The following is a 19,582-nucleotide window of genomic DNA, read 5'->3' as shown; positions in this document are numbered from 1 at the left end:
AGAAACTTCAGACTATACATCACGTTTGGTGAAGAGAAAAGATCAAAGTTTTCCCAAACTCAAAAGAAACCAAGTTCCCTACAGATTAACCCTATTCATTTAGCTCCTCTTAAAGGAATGATGTTCTGAGCCACTGGGCAGACAGGTAAAAAGTTCAACAATTGCCAAAGCATTCTTCTGTTAATTCAACAGCCTTCTGCTCAAATAAATTAGCTTAGTCCTGACAGAAGAACAATACCTTTTCTCTTGAAAAAGAACCATATTTGATATACAAAAGCTAAGTATGAAAGGTTAAGATGTTAGTTTAATCTGTTAAGGAGGGATTGATCTAACAAATCTCAACTTGCTATTCCACCCCGTGCATAATCTATGATTTTAAAACATTAACCTTTTACACCTCAATATACATCCCCAGAAAAGCAGGTGCTTACAGAAGTAAGTAGACAACAGATACAAGAGGTGTGTGCGCACATTCCTAAAATAACACCCATTTTCAAAGGATACTTTAACATGCCACGTGAGAGGACTCTTTTGTGAAGGCTCAGCTTGAAGACACTGTCATCTTTCAAAAAGCAGAAGAGAACTATGGGAAGGCACCTCCCAGTTTTGGCAAACACTTTTTCAGAACAACTTGTTGAATGACTTGTTTTCCTTGTGCCTACCTATCTCACTGCTTTAAGACAGGGAACCATGTATTATGCAATTATGACTGGAGCATGAATACAGTTCATAGTTCATAAAACCACCTAAAACAACAGCAGTTAGAGTAACCAGAGCAGGAGTAGGAGAAAAGCTTGAAAAAGTAATTTATCAAAAGTCACTTTTATTGACAAAATAGAATACTCATATTTGTTCTTACAGGGGTAGCCTCTACACCTTTGTACAAAAAAAAATTTACAGACTGTATACCTTTGGATATATACATATTTTACACATCTGTACAAGGTAACAAATAATTATATAAATACATCTTTTAATGTACGAAACCCGTATTTAGCTGGGGTGTATAATTAAGACATGTTTTGATTCAGTCTGTATTGTAAGGCATTTGCCTGGTCATCAGTATCCCAAAAAACCTGCAGTCCCAGCAGACTCCCACCTCAGGATGGGGGGCAAGAAGACCCTCCCGTCAGTAAAGAGCTGCTGTTAGTCCACAGTGAACCAGAAGCCGCAGCGCCTTGCCCTCTTCAAGAGAAGGGTGAGCCTCTACCCTCCTCTGCCAGCAAAACAATAAGCTGGCTCCTTGAAGTACATGCTCCCTGCATATGAATGGAGGGGAAGGAGGAGGGGGCCGGAGCCTGGGGCCTCTGCCAGCTGCATTGTTCTATACAAGCCGCGGCTAATAAGGACCATTAGGGGTTCATTAATGGCACCAAACAGTGGGGGGGGGTGGGGGGTGCATTTTAGGCAGGCCAGTGTCCCTCATTCCCTAACCTTTGGCCTCTTTCCCCCTCCTCACACTTGAGACAGGGGCATTTGCTTGGGGTAGGAGACAGAGCTGGCGGTGCCCGACCTCCACGTCAGGCCGGTGCTCACATCGCTGTAGAGGGAGCCCCCACCCCCGGCCCCGAGTCCTCCTGCCGCGGCGATCGCCGCCTGCCCAGCCGCCCCGGTGCCCGCGCCCCCGGCCACAGCGGCACCTTTGCTGGCCCAGCAGCAGCGGGTGCACAGGGCCCGCCAGGACTCAAGGGTCTTGCCGGACCAGACCCAAACGCCAGAAGTGATGCCCACTACCAGGCACATGAAGTACTTGAGCATGAAGACGGCGTAGTCGGGGCGGCGGGCCTGATCGGGCTGCTGGTCGCGCAGGCAGGGGCAGTTGTGCGTGGCCTCCCAGCGAGGCCGGTTGTGCTGCTCGTAGAAGAGGCAGGCGACCACGCTGGCGGCCGGCACGGTGTAGAGCACGGTGAAGAGGCCCAGGCGTATCATCAGCTTCTCCAGCTTGTGGGTCTTCGTGGGGCCCCCCTGCTGCTTAATGACGCTGCGGATGCGGAAGAGCGAGACGAAGCCGGCCAGCAGGAACATGGAGCCGATGGCCAAGTAGATGAGCAGGGGCGCCAGCACGAAGCCCCGTAAGTTTTCCAGGCTCTGGTTGCCCACGTAGCAGATGCCGGCCACGGGGTCCCCGTCCACGGAGCTGAGCGCCAGCACGGCGATGGACTTGACGCTGGGGAGCAGCCAGGCGGCCAGGTGGAAATACTGCGCGTAGCCGGCGATGGCCTCGTTGCCCCACTTCATGCCGGCGGCGAGAAACCAGGTGAGGGAGAGGATGACCCACCAGATGGAGCTGGCCATGCCGAAGAAGTAGACGAGCAGGAAGACCACGGTGCACAGCGCCGGGCCGGTGCTCTCGTACCGCACGTGCTCGGCCACCGCCAGCTCCGGCTGCAGCTCGGCCGCGCCGCCCGCCGCCCCGCGCCCCCCCGCGGCCGCCCCCGCGCCGCCGCCCGCCCCCGCCGCGCCGGGCCCCGCGCCGCCCGCCGCCGCGCCGCCGCTGCACGCCACCTTCTCGTGCCCGGCCACCAGCCGCACCAGGTAGCCCAGCGACACGAAGAGGTAGCAGGCGGCCAGGAAGATGATGGGGCGCTCGGGGTACTTGAAGCGCTCCATGTCGATGAGGAAGGTGGAGACGGTGGCGAAGGTGGAGAGGAAGCAGAGCACGGACCACAGCCCGATCCAGAAGGCGGTGAAGGCGCGCTCGTCGGGGCTGAAGTAGGGGTTGTGGCAGGGCAGCGCGCAGTTGGCGATCTGCCCCGTCTTGACGCGGTTGTAGAGCGGGTGTCGCTCACTCGACACCGACACCATGGGCGCCCGGCACTGGCAGCCCGGCTCGCAGGGCGGCGGCAGCGGCTTGCGCGGGGGCTCGGGCGGCGGCGCGGCGGCGGGCGGCGCCTTGGCGGGGCCGCCGGGCTTGGATCCGCGGGGCGGGGGCTTGGCGGGCGGCGGGGCGGCCGTGGTGAGGTCCGTGCGGTTGTAGTCCATGCAGAGCGTGTCCGGGCTGCCCTGCTCGGGGAGGCGGTCGCAGCGCATCCTATCGGGCCAGGCGAAGCCGTACTGGCGCATGAGCGGGGCGCAGCCGGCCTTGGCCCGCTCGCAGACGCTGCGGCAGGGCGGCAGCGGCTTCTTGTAGTCCTCCAGGCAGATGGGGGTGTACATGCTGCACAAGAAGAACCGCAGGTCGCTGGAGCATTGGATCTCCACCAGCGGCCAGAACTGGTGCACCTCCAGCCCGGCCTCATCCTGCGTGTCGTGGTTGAACTGGTTGGGCATGTAGGTGTAGTTGTAGCCGATGCCCTTGCAGAGCGGGACGGTGATCTCCTGGCAGGACAGCTCCTTGGCCGAGGAGGAGGAGGAAGCGGCGGCGGCGGCGGCCGAGGCGGCGGCGCAGCCCGCGCGGTGCAGCAGGGACAGCGCGGCGAGCAGCGAGACCATTTCCAACAGGTAACTCCACTCCATGCTCGGCGGCGGCGCGGGGGGGCGGCGGCAGCCCCGGCTCCTCTCCCGTCCCGCGCGGCGCCGCCCCGGCCCCGCTACCCCTCCGTGCCGGCCGCGAGCACCGGCGGCTCCGTCGCCCGAGGCGGGGAGAGGCGGCCCCGCGGGCACCCGGCGAGGGGTAGCCCCCGCGGGGCGGCGGTGGCGGCGGGGCGGGGGGCCGCTCAGGGGAGGCCCCTCAGCCGCCGTCGCATCGCTCCTCGCGGGGCTGGGCTGCGCGGGCGGCCGCTCCCGCGGCGCCGGAGAAGTTTCGCGGTCAAGATGGCCGAGGCGCCCCGGGCACCGGGCGGCGTCCCCCCCGGCGCCGGGTTTCCCACCGCCCCGGGCGGCGGAGCGGCTCCGAGCGCCGCGGATCCTCGACGACGAGCCGCCGGCCGCTCCTCGCCGGGCGCCCCGGCGGCGATCGCGACCCCCGAGTCGCGGGGCGAGCGCGGCGGCGCCTCCGCGTAACTTCTCGCTCCCCGGCCCCGGCAGCGCCGCTCGGGCCGCCGCGCGCTCATGAATATTTATAGCGCCCCGCCGGGCCCCGCCCCCAACGCCTCGGCCGCCAATCGGCGGGGCGCGGGGCGGTGCGGGGGGGCCCGGCCCGGCCCTCCTTAAGGTGGAGCCGCCGGCGCGGCGGGTGCCCCGGAGCTCGGCTGAGCCGCGAGGGGGGCGGTGGGGCCGGCTTTCACCCCCGGGTCCGGGCTCCCGCCCGCAGGGACAAGTGCGGTGCCAGCCGGGAGAGCGCGCCCTGTCGGGTGCGGGGGGGCTGCCGGGCGAGTCGCCGTCCGCTCGGAAAGGGTTTTCTAGCAAACGTTCGGTAGCCGGGGCGGGGCGGCGGGGGTTCTGCTTAGCCTCCGCCGGTCCGAGCAGCGCAAACGCCGCGGCCCCGTTTCGGTGTGCGCTGGGGACCCGGTGGCCCCGAGCGGCGGTTCGGCCGGCGCTCAGCCCGGCTCCCCGGCGAGTTGCCCCGCGCGGACTCCGAAACGCGGCGCTGGCGTCGTCCTAGGGGCCGCGGCTAAGGCGAAGGGGCAGGGAAGGGAATTTAATAAAACGCGGGTCCCCGGGGCGCTTGCGGCGCGGCTCGAGGGGCCGGCGGACCCCCCTCCTCCCCCCGCTCGGCGGGTGCCGCGGGGCCGCCCCGGGGGGTTTGTCGTCCGCCCGGGACGGGGCGTTTGTTTGTTAATCGACGCGCTGTTGCGCTTCGCGCTCGGGGGGAGCTCCCGCTGGGGCCGTAATGACTGTAATCTCGGGAACACGCCGCTCGGGGAGCCGGTGGCGCGGCGGGGTTTGTCTTGCGGCGACGTGAAATCCCGTGACGAGGCGGGAGCGGCGGAGCGGTCCCGAGTTTGTTGGCTGCGCGGTTGGGGTCCTCTCCGCCCCCGCCCCTCCGTTTAAATAGACACGGGGGTCCCCCCGCCAGGAGGAAACGGGCGATAACGGGGCGATAAACGCGTTTGCCGTGTAAGCGCCGCAGTGGTTTGCAGCCCCCCTCGCCCCAGCCCAGGGAAGGTTTGGCTCCTCCGTCTTGCGCGTCCCGGGCTGCGACACCAGCCCAACTGCTGTTTCTGGTCAAAATCGGAACTTTTCCCGAAAGTTTTAGCGATGGTTTAGTCAGTACCTTATTGAAAAGTGTTAGGAGGTTGAACAGTGCCCAGTGAAGAAAACGGAATGAAAGAGCCGTCGTTTGGCTGAGCGCTCCCTGATTGACAGAGGTGTAAAAAGTCTCCTTCCAGCCCTGGATGCGATGCTCCGTTTTCAGAAGCGACTGCTGTGCTGTTGGCTGCTTGAAGAGAGCCTTATTTAAAAATCTCCACAGAATGTGAAACCAAGCGAGCCTGGTCCCGAGAGCGGGGGGGAGTCAGTAAATTACCGCTCTGTCCGTGCTCCTGTTGCTTATTACAAAGCACCTTTTTACGCTGAACTTAAGCTGTATGCTACAGAGACAGCAGATGTGAGGTGATGGCTTCCAAAAGCAACACAGATGCTGTAAAATTTCCATTGCAATATTTCATCAAGGAAACTCAAGAGACATGCTGAATGCTGCAGTTTAGAATTACACTGAAACTCTCCTAGAAATAAGAGAAAGTTTCTCAGCAGTGCATTTGGCTTCATTCTTAGCATCCTACTAGTGTTCTTAGAGCTCGAAAAGAGATGCAGCACAAAGATACCGAGTGTCTTGAAGCAACTAAGTAATGATGAAATTGGTTATATGGAACTTTATGGCAATTTTGTAATGACTGCATATCCAAATTCCCTAGTAAGACCGTGACAATTTTTGAAATTGTCTTTCAGGTACATAAAACAGTACAGCTGTGAGGAGGTTGCTTTGTTTTCTGAGGCTGAAGAGCAGCCTGGATAGCTCAAGGCTGTGGAGTCACAGCCCATTGTGTGTTCCTCATATACTGAGACTTCACCGAAGTCAGTAGAAGTGGTGAAGTGAAGGAATCAAGGGTCAAGTCTCTAAAATGGCTTGTGTGTTTATTCCAGAAAATACAGCAGCTGTTTTTTTCTGAAAAGCTGAGCTTTGCTGTAGCAATACAGATGATTTTAGAGCACTTTTTACAGGGATTTCAAAACTGGTGCCTGGTCATCAAATCATGTAGAAATATAGACCTGGCAAGAATGTTATGGATACTACAACCTTTTGCGAACCTATAGATTTTACAACAAGTAGCTAATGCTTCTACAAGTCTTCGTTGCCCCAGATATTCATGCCTCTTTTGTTCAAATATTTAGGTTTGCCACTGGCCTCTCTAATATAAGCTTAATTTTTGTGTGCATCTCAGGCTTAGCATTTGGGATTATATGGATCACATCAAACCAGGTGTTGGTTACTACAAAGCATTTTACGTCAAGATTAGTAAATTGGCTCTTGATTTACTTATTTATTTTTAATTGGGAAGAAAAATGCCACTTAAAATCTAGGATTTACAATGGTATTTTGTTTATTTAAAAATAAAGGTGTTTAGTTTACAAACATTGCTTGTTAATTCCCACCTAATGTTCTCTGGTAGATTTTAGTATGGCGTTGCCTGTACTAGATAGGTCAAGGAATGGTGCTTTTTTAAAAATGTTTGAAAAGAAGAACTCAGTCCATGGAAATTGTTCAAATAATCTTCTTAGAATGCAGCTTTGACTGAAGGCAGTAATTTCATGGATTAAACCCATGAGGGGCTGTCTAGGCAGATCTCCTTCCTATGGCAGGCCACCGAGCTTCATCCAGAGACTGCACAAATACTGGTTAGCGACAAGACATTGGGAACTTTGCATGGACAATACATTGAACAATGCTTTGAAACTAGAAACTGTGGAACTTTCTGAGGAGAGGGTGAATGGGAGCAGGAAGAAAGCCTGTTTTTACAGGCAAGTTAGTAGATAGCGTAAGGTGGAGTTGTGGCATCTTACTGTGTTCAGCTTTTCCCTAAAAAGTACTAATTAAAAATTTTTTTTTCTTCAATCCATCCTTTTCTCGTGTGCCACATGTAGCCCAGAACTGAGCAACATGATGGGCAGTTCAAACGTGTGAAGGAGCACACTGATTTGTACTTCTGCAAGTCTGAAAAGCAGAAACTATGAGTAAAAATCCAACACTGTGAAACCTGCAAAGAAATGTGGATGGGAGAGTACAATGGGCATGTATATCTTATATTTTGATAGCTATTTTTATCTTCACAAAAATAAACCCTAAACTAAGTAGCATTGACACATAATAAAGACTGTGAAAGTAAGTAAGAGTTCTTGAGGGGACTATTTTTCATTTTCTTAACTATTATTTTTTAGGTTTTGCCCATTATTTAGCAAACTTTATTTATAATTTACCGGTGCTACAGATTGTAATACCTCATGGTGTGATGTTTCACACGCAGTCTGTTGATTCATTGTCACCACATTTGAAGAATAATACAAATACGAAGTTAAAGAGCTAACCACATTAAGTAGGTATGGACACAGTGAGTAGTGTTTTCTTCTGATTGCCCAGGTAATCATTAATTTACTTTCTGGTAACTGCTAGAACATTAATGTGTAAATATACCCTTGAATACCTGGAGGTTATGTGGATCCAGGCTGGCAAGAAGTTTGATCTCTGGGTGTAATATGACAGCATACACGCTCAAAGCTTGTGTAGAAGTCAAAGCCTGCCCAGACCTCTAATGCCAGTGACTGCTGTGATCATATTTGTGATTCTCTCTCCGTGCTCCATCAAAATGTTGCTAATACTCAAATACGGTCAAATGGCACCACTGATACTCTCAGCACGGGTTGGGAAGTGTCAGTCTTAAGTTTTGGAGACCTCAGTTTTAACAAGTTGGATATAAACCCCTGCAAAGCTTCTGGTGAATATCCAGTGCTACTGCATTGACACCTGACTGAGCCATAGCCATCTGTGATGGGCAGCTTCCAAATAAAAATTACAGTCTTGCCTTAAGATGGTATGGTCTGCATGTGTCTGGTTTTTGATGTCAGATCTACTGGAGGAATTAAGGGGGCTCTATCTACTCACTTGACCTACTTAGCTTTGTGGCATCTATATTAGGATTGGGTGATAGCAGACAGGATAATAGCACAAGTAATTCTTATCAACTCTGAGTATCAGGGCTGACAGGAGAAAAGGAAGAACCACAACAGAAAAGCTGGGGAGCTGGCTTTTCTCATCTACTGTAAGTCAGAGTAGGGACAGCTTAGCTGCCACACTGTAAGAAGCCATGAAACTTCTTGCAAGAAATCTAGCCCAGCCTGCGTGCAGTTCTCTACTAGCTGATCCAGCCTGGTGGAAGGAAACAATGAAAGAAGTTGATACTAAAGGCCTTGAGCTAAGGATGCCCCATCTGCAGTAGGCTAGTGTGGGCTGTCTGAGTTGTTGCAGAGACAAGATTAGGCAGGGTAGCCCACTTTGACTTAGTAACTTTTGTATAAATTATACGGAGGCAGTACTATGTGTATAGCCTCTTACATGCTGTAAATTAAATGAGAAATTAATGAGGTGATGCACTTATGAGTAAGAAGGGAATGGGATGAAAAAATGACACTTTGTGTTGAAAGACATGTATAAGGATAAAGCCAGGTATGAGAAAGAGAAATTTTGTATAAGTGATTTGAAGAGGAATGTGTGTCATTAAGTCCTTGAACAATACAAAATTACTCATAAATTCTGACATGAGTTTTTGCAGCTTGTAAGTCAATAATAACATCATTTAAAGGAATCATTTTTTTGCATGCATGTTTGAACTGGGCATTTTTTAAGTTTTACTCTTTTCTAGCCCAACTTTTGATGGAGGACGCACGGTAATAATTTCTAAAATACCAAAGGATAAAAATCACACTGAGAAATTCTTACTAAAATTACTCATTGCCCTGGAGTTAAAATGGAAATAATGAACATATATTTCATGACTAATTTTGAATTTTTATTCTTTGTATTTCACTTACTTTATGCCATTTTTTTTTAATTCTACGTTTAGATCCTGACTAATCCTTCACTGTGCTAATTTTGCTGGGACGACACGTAAATGGCTGGTGATTACAACTATGAATGAGAACAGCAGGCTTGGGCTTGCACTAATTTTGATGGATAAATTTGCCTTGAGAATGATGAGTCGTGTTAGCACTTTTCACTTTAAAACATGATACAGTCAAAGATGTTTAACTCTGTGCAGGGAATCAGCATTAGGCAGTGTTTAGAACTGCATATAGGGAACTCACAGCTGCCTAGTCTTAGTAGAAATTCACTCTTAAAATTCTATTTCTGTTTTTATTTTAGTAAAAGAGTGGTGTGATTGAAAAGCAAGGTGTTGAGAGGAACTTAAACTGTAACAGCAAAATATCCTTCCTTTCATTTTACCTGCTGAGCTTTTAATAAGGATACTCCTTTTCCAGTCCTGTTGAATTTTTTTGGTTCGTACTTGGTGCTTATGATAGCAGTAATAGTCCTCTGTGTGTGTAGTTGGGGAAAAGAAAATAGTACCCCATTGGTAAGAGATTTTTTTGCAGTTGTCTTTTGTGGGCTCACAACAGTGCTACAAAAGATACAGTCTTGATTATTTATTGTCTTTTATATATATACACGTTCACCTTGCCTTTGAGGCGGGGGCACACAGTCTTATGGCAGAAAATAGTCATAAGGGAAGTGATAGGCATTAGAAATCTAGGTCCAACGTTGTCCCTGGTAGTGTTAGCTGGGTACTTTCACTGTCTTGGTCTGGTCAGGGCCTGTATCTCGATGAGAGGCTTTCAGTTCTTCCAGTGGATTGTGAGGTTTCAAGAAAAGAGGTGATAAAAAACATAATAGTATATCTGTTACTGTCACTTTTTATTGCATTAGCCCTATGAAATGTATTCATTCTGGTGAATTAGACAGCCCTGAAAAGGAGGGATGTATCTCAATTTCTTGCCACTTTGTCAGTTTTGCTATGTAGGTCTTTTTTTTGTATTAGCGATTACTTACCTAGTAAGTGTAGCCCTTGCTTGAATCTTATCTTCATCCTTTGCTTTTCTAAGTTAGGCTAGTTGGTCTGCTATAGCTTAGGGCTCATTCATTAATTTATCCCATTTAATGAGACCTTATTGGTTTTAGCTACTTGGCTTTTGAACAGTCTGCTAACAGGACTGCTATAGAAATTTTGAAACCTTTTACTGCTGTTCAAAGCTTTTCTGATTTGGTATGGATCAATACAGATGTCAGGTTTGAATCTGCAAATTAATGACTTGACTTACGAAATTTCCTGCATTAATTTTTGATTAAAAATGCAGTGCTTTTTTGCACTTTTGTCTCAATTTTCCAGGAAAAACTACGTGTTTTGACAGAATTCAGAGGACTGGAAGGCTTTGCCTGAAAATTAGAACTTTTTGATTTGAAAAATATTACTGTAGTCCTCCTCCATCACTCTAATCTGGATGCCTGCTAGTCCTGTTCTGCAAGGCTGAGGTGGCCTGCCACCTTTGACATCTCTTTGAAGGTAGTGCTGGCAGTAGGAAATCCGTCAAAGTGATCTATTATGGGAGTTGTCATTTAAATGGTAAGTATAGTTGATAGAGGAGATGTGCCACATAAAGAAGGTAAGCCACAGATCACTGGCATTTGGGGATAACGTTTTTTATTTCCAATCAAAATGGTTTGGTCTGTAAGTTTGGCTTTTTGGTAAGAAAAGTATATTTGCAGAAGCACTTTCTTAGGCATGCCAAAAAAAAAAAAAGTCCAACCAAAAAGTATTTAGCTGAAAGCCTCATTTCCCATCAAAAGTAGATGCAGTGGAAATTTTCAAGAAACCCTACATTTAACCTCCTTGGATCAAAATTCAGTTGTTGGACTGAGGGAGACTTCCAGATTTTTTTTTGCTGCTTTTGTTAGGGTGTCTGTTTTTTCACTCATGACATCCGCCTGCTTTTCCAGCTATATTCAACCTTGTTATAATCCTTGCTGTTGCAGCATTTTACTGTGCTCAGAGTGCTAGTTCCCACTGGACTCAGCTTGCTGGGATGCATGCAGACTCGAAGTTTTTTTCTAGGGGTGTATCAATCTTTTTTATTTTGGCTGGATTTTAATCAGCATGTGTGAGTAGCTGTAACACTGGATATGCACAGAACATAGCATCACTGTTCTTAGTCCTTTGCCCAAACTAGCCTTCCTTTGCCATGTTGTGGATGCAAACAATTTATGGGAGTTTAAGGGGTAGTAGGCTAACTGCTTAAAAGAGAAGACCCATTGAGCAAGCTAACAGGTAAATCACATCAGTTTGAGAAATTAATGAATGGAATATAGCTGAAGGCTGGGGAGTTATTCTGGAAAAATACTGTATTTGATTTCTTTGATTATGCTTTCTTCTCTTTGCTCTGACTTATGGCTGCTTTTGGAATTGGGATACTGAACTAAGCAGACCTTTAATGTGAATTGGCATAACCAACCTTGAGTAAAGAGAAGTAAACATAAATGAGTAAGTGTGGGCTTTGGCAATCTAGAATTCAGCAAAATTATCAGAAATGAAACTTCCCCTTCCAAGAAAAGTGAAAGCCAATTGCAGAAGATAGGAGCTTGGGGACAGACAATTTCATAGAATTATCTGAACAGGTTGTGATTCTGGAATCTTAGGCTTTCTGTTGTGGTTTTCTTTAATTATTATTTGCTTTGCAGCTTCCATTTCTCTTTCAATTTCTTCTTGTAGCAGTAAGAATTTGCTACTACCATGTCAAATGTAACTGTAGGACTTTTTGGGTGTTCTTCCAAAGTTGGTGGGTAGAACATAGTGCAAGACTCCTTTAGTTCACTGGACTTCATTAAGACAATAAGAGAAAACAAAGTGAATATTGAAATTCAGAGAGGAAAACTGTTAATATGACCTCATTAGTTTTAGTATGTGTTATGTTCTGTCATTAGTTCAGTGTTAGAATGCAGTTTGTAGCCAGAATCTATCAGCAACTGGCAACATGTGGTGTTTCTTAAGCAAAAGTTGATTGCTACTCTTTATTGCTTGTTTTGCATCTTAGCACTCTTACTGAGGTATCTTTCCAGATATTTTTTACTTTGTTTTCATGGCAATTTAATTTAGATTGCTTCATGACTGCTAAGTAATACTATGCTTTTTTTAGCCTTCACAGGAATTAACGATCAAATCTCTAAATGAGCATATGCTTAGGTTTGTAAAACAGCAGCTATTTTTTTTCTACATTTTTAATAAAGTCTTCAGAACTTTTACAATTATCTGAAAGTAGATATAGCTAGTTTTGCCTCAGTGTATTGAAGTTTACTTGGTAACTATATTGGCCAGAATAGGTAGGATCTCTTTTGTTTCTTTTCATGACAGAGTATATGTTTTTCCTTCAAATTTCTCTCAGCTGAATTTGATTATAATACATTATCAGCAGATGACCAGTAATTTCCCTGTTATTATTTAGAACTATTTTAAAATAATATTTGCGAGAAAAAGTAATGGCCAGACAGTGTTTGAAATGAAAAAATAACTTGAGTGTTGTTAAGAAGGAGATTCATCATTGTAATACCAAAATTGTGGCAGGAAAGAGGGCAGAGGAAGGAAAACACAATATTGAAGTATAAGTGAGCTCCTATGGTACCACTTCCCAGCTCTTCATATGCGGAATCCAAATACTTTTTGAAGAATAGTGCTACATGGTGTATTAGCTTTACTTCAATCATTGTGTAAGAAAGAAATTTTGATACATTAGAACTCATTAGTTAGAAAAAGTAGCAAAAAAAATCATGCTTATGCTTCCCTAAAAATTCAGTGAAAATATGTAAATTCTTTTTAAATGAATTCAGAAATTTTGTGAATTGAAAGGAGAGATTGTAGTGCTGTATCTAAAGTGTATCAAGAACAGTGAGAATAATGCAGCCTCTCTCACATAATCTGTGTGCCTTAATCTGAATCTTAATGATAGCGTCAAGAAGTGAGGAGCAAGTAGAGTTACCAAATCTGTCCACTCTTTTGAAAGTGGAAGAATTGTGGGAAGTAGTTGGGTGTGAAAGAAATGTGTTCACATGTAATTGGACCGAGACTATTATATTTTCATTTAAGTCATAGGTAATAAGTACTTAAACTTCAAGGAAAAGAGAAGATTACATCCTGCAAAACATTCTTATGCAAAATATTCTATCCTCATGTCAGTGATCCTGGTTACTTTAAAGTGTCTGCTTGCTTGAGAAAAGCTTTGTCAAATCAGATCTTTAAATGGGAGAGGGAGTTGGGAAACAACAAATAAAATCCATCTTGCAGTGGAAGTTAACTTGTGAGGGTGTAGGGCAGAGACTGGACAATGAATATCACCATCTTTTCAATGTTCAGTACTATGAAAACTGTTTTTCTTACAGATAATCCTTTATTGGCAGAAAATTTGTTAAAGAGTTGGTGAAAGAAAATGCTATGGTAAAATACATATAAATATCTTATGCCAAAACTCAAGAGAGTTAAGGGATATATCTTCTACAGGTTTAGGAAGTTATGAGGGTAAATTGTAAAAGCGTTTCTATGCTTAAAAAGCCTAATTGCCATTGCATGTATCGGGCTCCTCTCTGTTTTATACAGCTACTTGTGCTATCTCACTGGGTTTTTTTTAGAAACACACAGTATTTTTATGAGGGTCCCTAGTTTGGATTGGGGCATAAGTCATTACTTTTACGGGTAGTGAAGCCAAATATCATAATTTGCACTTTTAAATAAGCTGCTTCATTCTGCATGTAAAACAAAATAACTTCAACATACTTGATTTTGTAATCAACAGATGTAGAATTGATCAAAAATATCTTCCCTAGTATGGCACATGGAGATTAGGTTAGGCTGATGAATAATGTGATAATAATCATTTCCATTAGAGAGCACAAAAGCAGCATCTAAGTTTCAACTGACGTTTATTGACACACAACATCAGTTGGTAGTCCCATCAAACTTCCTATTCTTTTCTGTTTGCCACCTCCTGCTTTTATTTACAGTCAGCATATCTGTTAATTAGCCTCAGGAAGAGACAGTTCTAAGAAGATCTCTTGTTTTCCTGGTGATGGCCCCCATGAGGTGACCATGCATACACAGTGTGTAAGTGAATTAATCTTTAACTCATTAATTTCAGTGCCTGATTCTGTCTTGGTTTCCTACTTAGCAATTTGTGTGTGGAGAATTGTGGGCCTTGATTCCCATTGACTTCAGTGTCCTGAGCATATCCCAGTGAGCTTTCAGCATCTCGAGGTTCCTTCTTTGGAAGTCATATTTTCTTGCATTTTTTTGATTTGCTGTGATTGGTCCAGAATGCAGATAGCTTGTTGGTGACTTCCAGGTAAATGCTCTGTTTCACTGAGATCATTTAACTAGTTTTCATTGCCCTTTTGCAGAATAAAAGATAGCTCCTGTTCCTCAGCTATCTGTGTCCCACAATATCTGAGTGCAATGTTTTGCAAAAAATCTGATGTAATGGTGCAACGCCCAGGTCTCACAAGGGCTTAATCTGTAGGGAAACATACTATTCTAGTTTCATCAACCTCAGTTAGACCTTGTGGTGATATAAAGCTGTTCACAGCCACAGCCTGAATGCTTGAGCTGGTGCTTGTAGTGTACTCTCTCACAGCACAACTTGTTTATTAGAAAAGAAAAAAGTTGTGTTTATATTTGCAGGTAAAATTCGAAGCATGATTCGGAGATCTCCTGACCAAGTCGACAAAGTATGCTAGAAGTGCTTTGGGAGGCGCACTGCTGATCTGTGCATCTCACTGGGGTGCTAGAAATCTTGTCATTCTGGTGTTAATGTTTGTGTTTGTTTCACCTGACACCTAAGAAAAGAAAGAGCAGGCTACTCCTCTGCTCAGTCAAGTGTAGGTAATGTCTTAAAGCAAGGACCAAGTTCCTCACTTTTGCCAGAATGCCATTTATTCCTGCTCCATTCTCCAGCTGAGGAGTAGCCAAATTCTAAAGACCTGAGCATAGATTACAGGTGCCCTTGAAATTCTGCCCAGAGCAGATGCAATTATCGAAGCTATGAAGTACACACTGTAGTACTGTAAACATTTTCATAATTTAATAAGAGAGTTTTACCAGTAAAAATTAACTGCTTCAGGTTTTTTTTTAAAAGCAACAACAGTAATAATAATAATAGAAAGCAACCAACCAACTGGAAAAGTATTGCCAAGTAGTATAACTTGCTGTCTTCGTTTTGGAAGTGTGCTGATCTAGAACATTTTATGCTGGTACAACTGCATCCCAATGTCAAAGTTTTGTGGATGGGCAGACCCAGGTAAGGTAACTTAGTTTTAAAAGAATTAGAAACCCTAATTCCTTTAAATCAATTTCTAAGAACTCTAGGAGTTCCAAATGTTGTGAAAAGAGACACAAAAATCAGAAATGAGAAAGTGAATATTTGCTACTGATGGCTCATGGCTTTGAAGGGTTAGTGGCAATGAAGTGTTCTGAAAAAAAAAATTAATGAAAAAATGTCAGTGGAAGTTTCCAACATCTTTAATTGTAAGCAGCCAATGCTGACTGATCTGTTTTGTATATTTTGTAGTTGAAGGACAGAGAGATAAGAGGTGCTGTGAATGTTTTCTAGAGTTCAGTGGCCCTTCAGCACTATTTTACAGGTACCACTTAAACCATCTTTGTTAAGGAGAAGCTTCTTTGCTATTAGTAAGCTGTTATCTTTCAGATCTCATCAAGGCGGCACTAGAGGGTTTTTGCACAGATTTTCTTTGACATACAGTCTCAATAAGTATGGAAATTACATCTTAAGTCTCATTTTTTTTCTTGCGAAGCCATGCAGTGCCCAAATTAATTGAAATTCAATTTTTATTTTTTCTTAATGTTGGTAGACAGATATGCAAATTTTACTAACAATATGCATGGTTAAATTTAGCTGTAAATTCTAGTCAGGGATTTCTGCTTTGTTTATTGTCCAAGTCAATATGTCTGTGAAATAAATCTCCCTCTGTGCAGGAATACATAGTCAGCTACTTGGAAAAGTGACGGGTTTAATTATGAGAGTTTATTCTGGAAAAAGGTAAGTATCGGGTTCCGAGTTGTATTTTTTTTAAATTATTATTACTTTAGCTAAGAGAAATACAAAGTATGTGGTTTGTTTTAACACTGTTATCACAAAAAACACTTGATTTTTCTTTAACCTGGTCATCTGTGTAACCTAGGAGGTCTGAAAGAAAGTAGAGGTCATGAATAAATGATACATTTTTTAAACTTGCAAGGTGCATGGTGACGTAAATGAAACAAAACCCAAGTGTGAAGAAAAAAAGAAGTATAAACACATGTATTGCTGAGAATATCTTCATTAAAATATAGTTTACCCTATGAATATATTAGTATCCAGTTGCCTGAAGGATGCAAATTTCCTTTGTTGCTTTCTCATAAGTTTGGTTTTTGTGTGTGGTAACAGTGAAGTATCTTTACACAAGGTTTCTGTGTGGAAGGGTAAATTATTGCCTTGAGGGTAAATTTTTGCCTTATTAATAATGGAAATATGTGTTACAAATTATATCATGCTTAAAACAGAAAGCTCTCAAAAAGTTTAATTGCTGGAGTGGTTCCCATTTCTTCAATTTAAAAAAATAATTTACATGGAATACATTAGCTGTCTATATTAAAAAACATTGCATGCAAAGAAGGCATTTCTCCTTTCTGAGCCTGTTTGACTGTAATATGAAGAGCATTTTACGATAATACTACAATAGATGATACTCTAAGCCAATAAAATTTTTTAAAAACTGTGTTATGGCTAATATTTGGGTTGCATGACTTGGATCAGATGTATAGGCCTATTTTTTTTTGTTTGTTTTGCATCTGTGTAGCACTGATCCATAATCTGAGCTTGTAGATTCTATGGTAGTGCAAATGGTGCATGACAGTTGCGTGTGAAAAAACGCTGGCACCTTTACAGAGGGAATTTCTGAATCTGTAGGTAGTTTCAGGATAAGCAATTGCTTGTAAATTCCCTTCCCCCATACTCTGTGTTTCTACAATATAGCTGCTCTTCCAATGCTTTTATTTGATCTCATTAAGTGGGCCCATGTATAGGATATTACATGTATTTATAGAAGAGTGGGAGTTTTGTTTGGAGTCACTGTTGCATCAAGAGTTTATTTGTAGTATTATTCTGATTTCCTAACACAGCAAGAGAGGCACCAAAGAGACATGGACACTGATGCCTTATGGTCGCAATCCTTGGGTCTGAATCATAAGAGATGTGGAGGTGACTAATTTACTATGGAACTGAGTGGGAGTTTAAGTTCCTAAGTACAATTTAGGAGCCTAAATACCTTGGAATTATCTGTGGAAAAAAGCTTACTTGCAATATAACTTCTTAATTGTCCAGATATCCCTTCATTCTTCCATATGTGTTCCTCATTGGCTATTTACTGTTAATTGGCAGTTTGGATGCTTAATTATGCTTCAGTTTGGGGATATTTTTCTTTCTAGTTTTATCCTGTATTTCTTTGGACTGTCTGTTCCTTTTCAGCTCTTTCCGCTCTTACACTTTGTGTACCTAATAAAGACACTAGCACACTTAATTTCCAGTGACTAGCTTGCCTCTCACATGGACGTGTATGAAACATAAGACCGTTATTCATAATAATAGAACTAGCTACCTTGTAAAGATGCTATAAAGTGAATCATTAAGGTTCAAAATTGACAAGGATTTGACTATTTTGTCCACTTAGTCTGTTTTTGACCAGTGTATGCCCGATATGGAAGTTGCATATCAGCCAAATTGTACTCTGTTAGACTGACAAAAAGGGTAGGGCTAGGGGTATGCGTCACAAGTAGTTAAATAATGAAAAGCCTTATGTCAGTTTAATGCTTTTGTCACTGGAATGACTGTGCCAGTCGATCTTCTGAAACTACTAGTAGTAGAGGGCATAAATAAATCTTTCTTCTGGCTGTGTGTGATCTGTCTTCTCCATTCTTTAGTTCACTACACAAGTTATCTGTAACTGAAGTACATAATGAAAGTATAACATTTTGTTCCCATCCTAGACTTTTAACTTCCAGTTTTCCTTAAAGAGTAGCAGAGGTGGAAAGGAATGAAAACATGTAAACAAAGACCCTAATGTTAAAGAATGCTTATGTAAAATATACTGTCCTTCAATTGCCGTGCATCTTTTTCATGTGATTGTGCAACACATTTTCCTCAGGACCACAGCAGTCGTTGCCGAGAGGGATCCTTTGCCCTGCATCCTCGTACCTGAAAGTGGCTGGAAGAAAGAAAATCACCTGGAGGTGTTGGCTTCTGCTGCAGCCCAAATGATGAGCTAGACAAGTGTCAGTAACTGCTGTAGGGGGGTGGTGAGGGAAAGAAAAAATTCCTAGGACTTGGAGGAATAGGGAAAGGATGAAAGAATGGAGGTGGGGGATCCTGATTCTTTCAACATGATTGGTATTGTAGCACACTCCTATTTTAAAAGGAGAGTAAAATTATATGAGGAGGAGAATGCAGGGAGTGTTTTGCAGCCCCTAAGTGGGATGACAGTGTGTGGCTTATGGACTTAGGCAGAGAAAACCAAAGAGTGCATGATGCTGAATGTACATAAGCCATCAACTACATGGGAAAGACGATATTGCCCTGTCAAGACCTGGTGTCCAGGGTGATACTATTTTTGCATGGTGCAGTTAGATGGATAGAAGAGAGGATGTTGGAAGGGCACTGAATAAAGTAAGTATTGAAGAAAGCAAGTGCTTTGTGATGCTGTTACCTCATTGCAAAATTGTTTTCCCTCAGTGTTGCAAGAATAAAACTGATTTATGAGAATAAATTGGTTTCTGGTGTTTTTCTCAGCTAGTGGTAAGTGAATAGTTCTCATACAGTCCCAGTTTTGCCACAGTTCTGGCAATGAGTAATCTTATTGGATTATAAAAAAGGCTAAAATAGTTGGAAAAAAAGCTTTAGGAATGAGGTACAGTTTGCAGTTGTGATTTAAGTGCTTACGTATCAGACTACTTTTTGCTTGTGAAACCTGTTTTCTTAATGTATATTCAATAAAGGAACATTAATTAAAGTAATATGATTGACTCTTCCTTGTAGCTCAGAGGTTCATGCTGTTTGGCTAATCAATGTCCCTGTGTGTTGTATGTGTAAGTACTTAGAAAAACTTTGTTTTATTCATGCTGATTTTTATCACAGGGTGTCATCACTTGTGATGACAGGGAACACCCCAGGGGAACCACAGCCATGGCCTTTGCTCTTCTACCTCAGTGAGGGGTACTTTCAAAGGGCCTTATTTATTGCCACATCAGTTCAAGGCCTAAACATATTCCATAAATAATCTCATAGGATCAGAGAGCAACTGAACTGGAGGTGATGAGAAGACAGTAAACTATGTTGGGAATGGGTACAGTGTTGGAAATCCTACTTCTTCTCAGCTGTGGGGATGTTGTTTAATGCCATATCCTAGGTCTATGTATATACTTATGAACCTTGTATTTAAAAGCTATCTAGCTTCTCTCAAACCAGTATTAGCTTTATACCTATTGATGCTGATTAAAATGAAATATGTTTGTACTTGGGTCATCTTGTCTTATGATCAGATGCATCTGGGAACTCAATCTACAGAATCTCTTTTTAGAGTCATCTAAATCCTTCTGAATGCCAAATGCAACCAACTGAAATATCAAGA

The 19,582-nt window shown here is 44.2% G+C and overlaps 1 protein-coding gene and 1 long non-coding RNA gene across 2 annotated transcripts; one reads left to right on the top strand and one right to left on the bottom strand.

Moving 5' to 3' along the window:
* Positions 1-803: 803 nt before the first annotated feature.
* Positions 804-3,525, bottom strand: FZD8 (frizzled class receptor 8). The gene has a single exon (XM_069859340.1). It carries the CDS (start codon positions 3,454-3,456, stop codon positions 1,456-1,458), a length of 2,001 nt encoding a protein of 666 aa, XP_069715441.1. The 5' UTR covers positions 3,457-3,525; the 3' UTR covers positions 804-1,455.
* Positions 3,526-15,133: 11,608 nt separating this feature from the next.
* Positions 15,134-18,912, top strand: LOC138722368 (uncharacterized). The gene is made up of 3 exons (XR_011337690.1): positions 15,134-15,544; positions 16,760-16,869; positions 18,104-18,912. It is a non-coding gene; the product is annotated as an uncharacterized lncRNA (long non-coding RNA).
* Positions 18,913-19,582: the final 670 nt, after the last annotated feature.

Source organism: Phaenicophaeus curvirostris, chromosome 6, assembly GCF_032191515.1.
Source record: "Phaenicophaeus curvirostris isolate KB17595 chromosome 6, BPBGC_Pcur_1.0, whole genome shotgun sequence".
In the NCBI taxonomy this organism is placed as follows: Eukaryota; Metazoa; Chordata; class Aves; order Cuculiformes; family Cuculidae; genus Phaenicophaeus; species Phaenicophaeus curvirostris.
The sequence above is the reverse complement of the archived record's forward strand: the minus strand, read 5'-3'. Positions and strand labels throughout refer to the sequence as shown.

Coding starts and splice junctions, on each gene's coding strand:
- FZD8 (XM_069859340.1), bottom strand. CDS start 3,456: ATGGAGTGGAGTTACCTGTTGGAAATGGTCTCGCTGCTCGCCGCGCTG.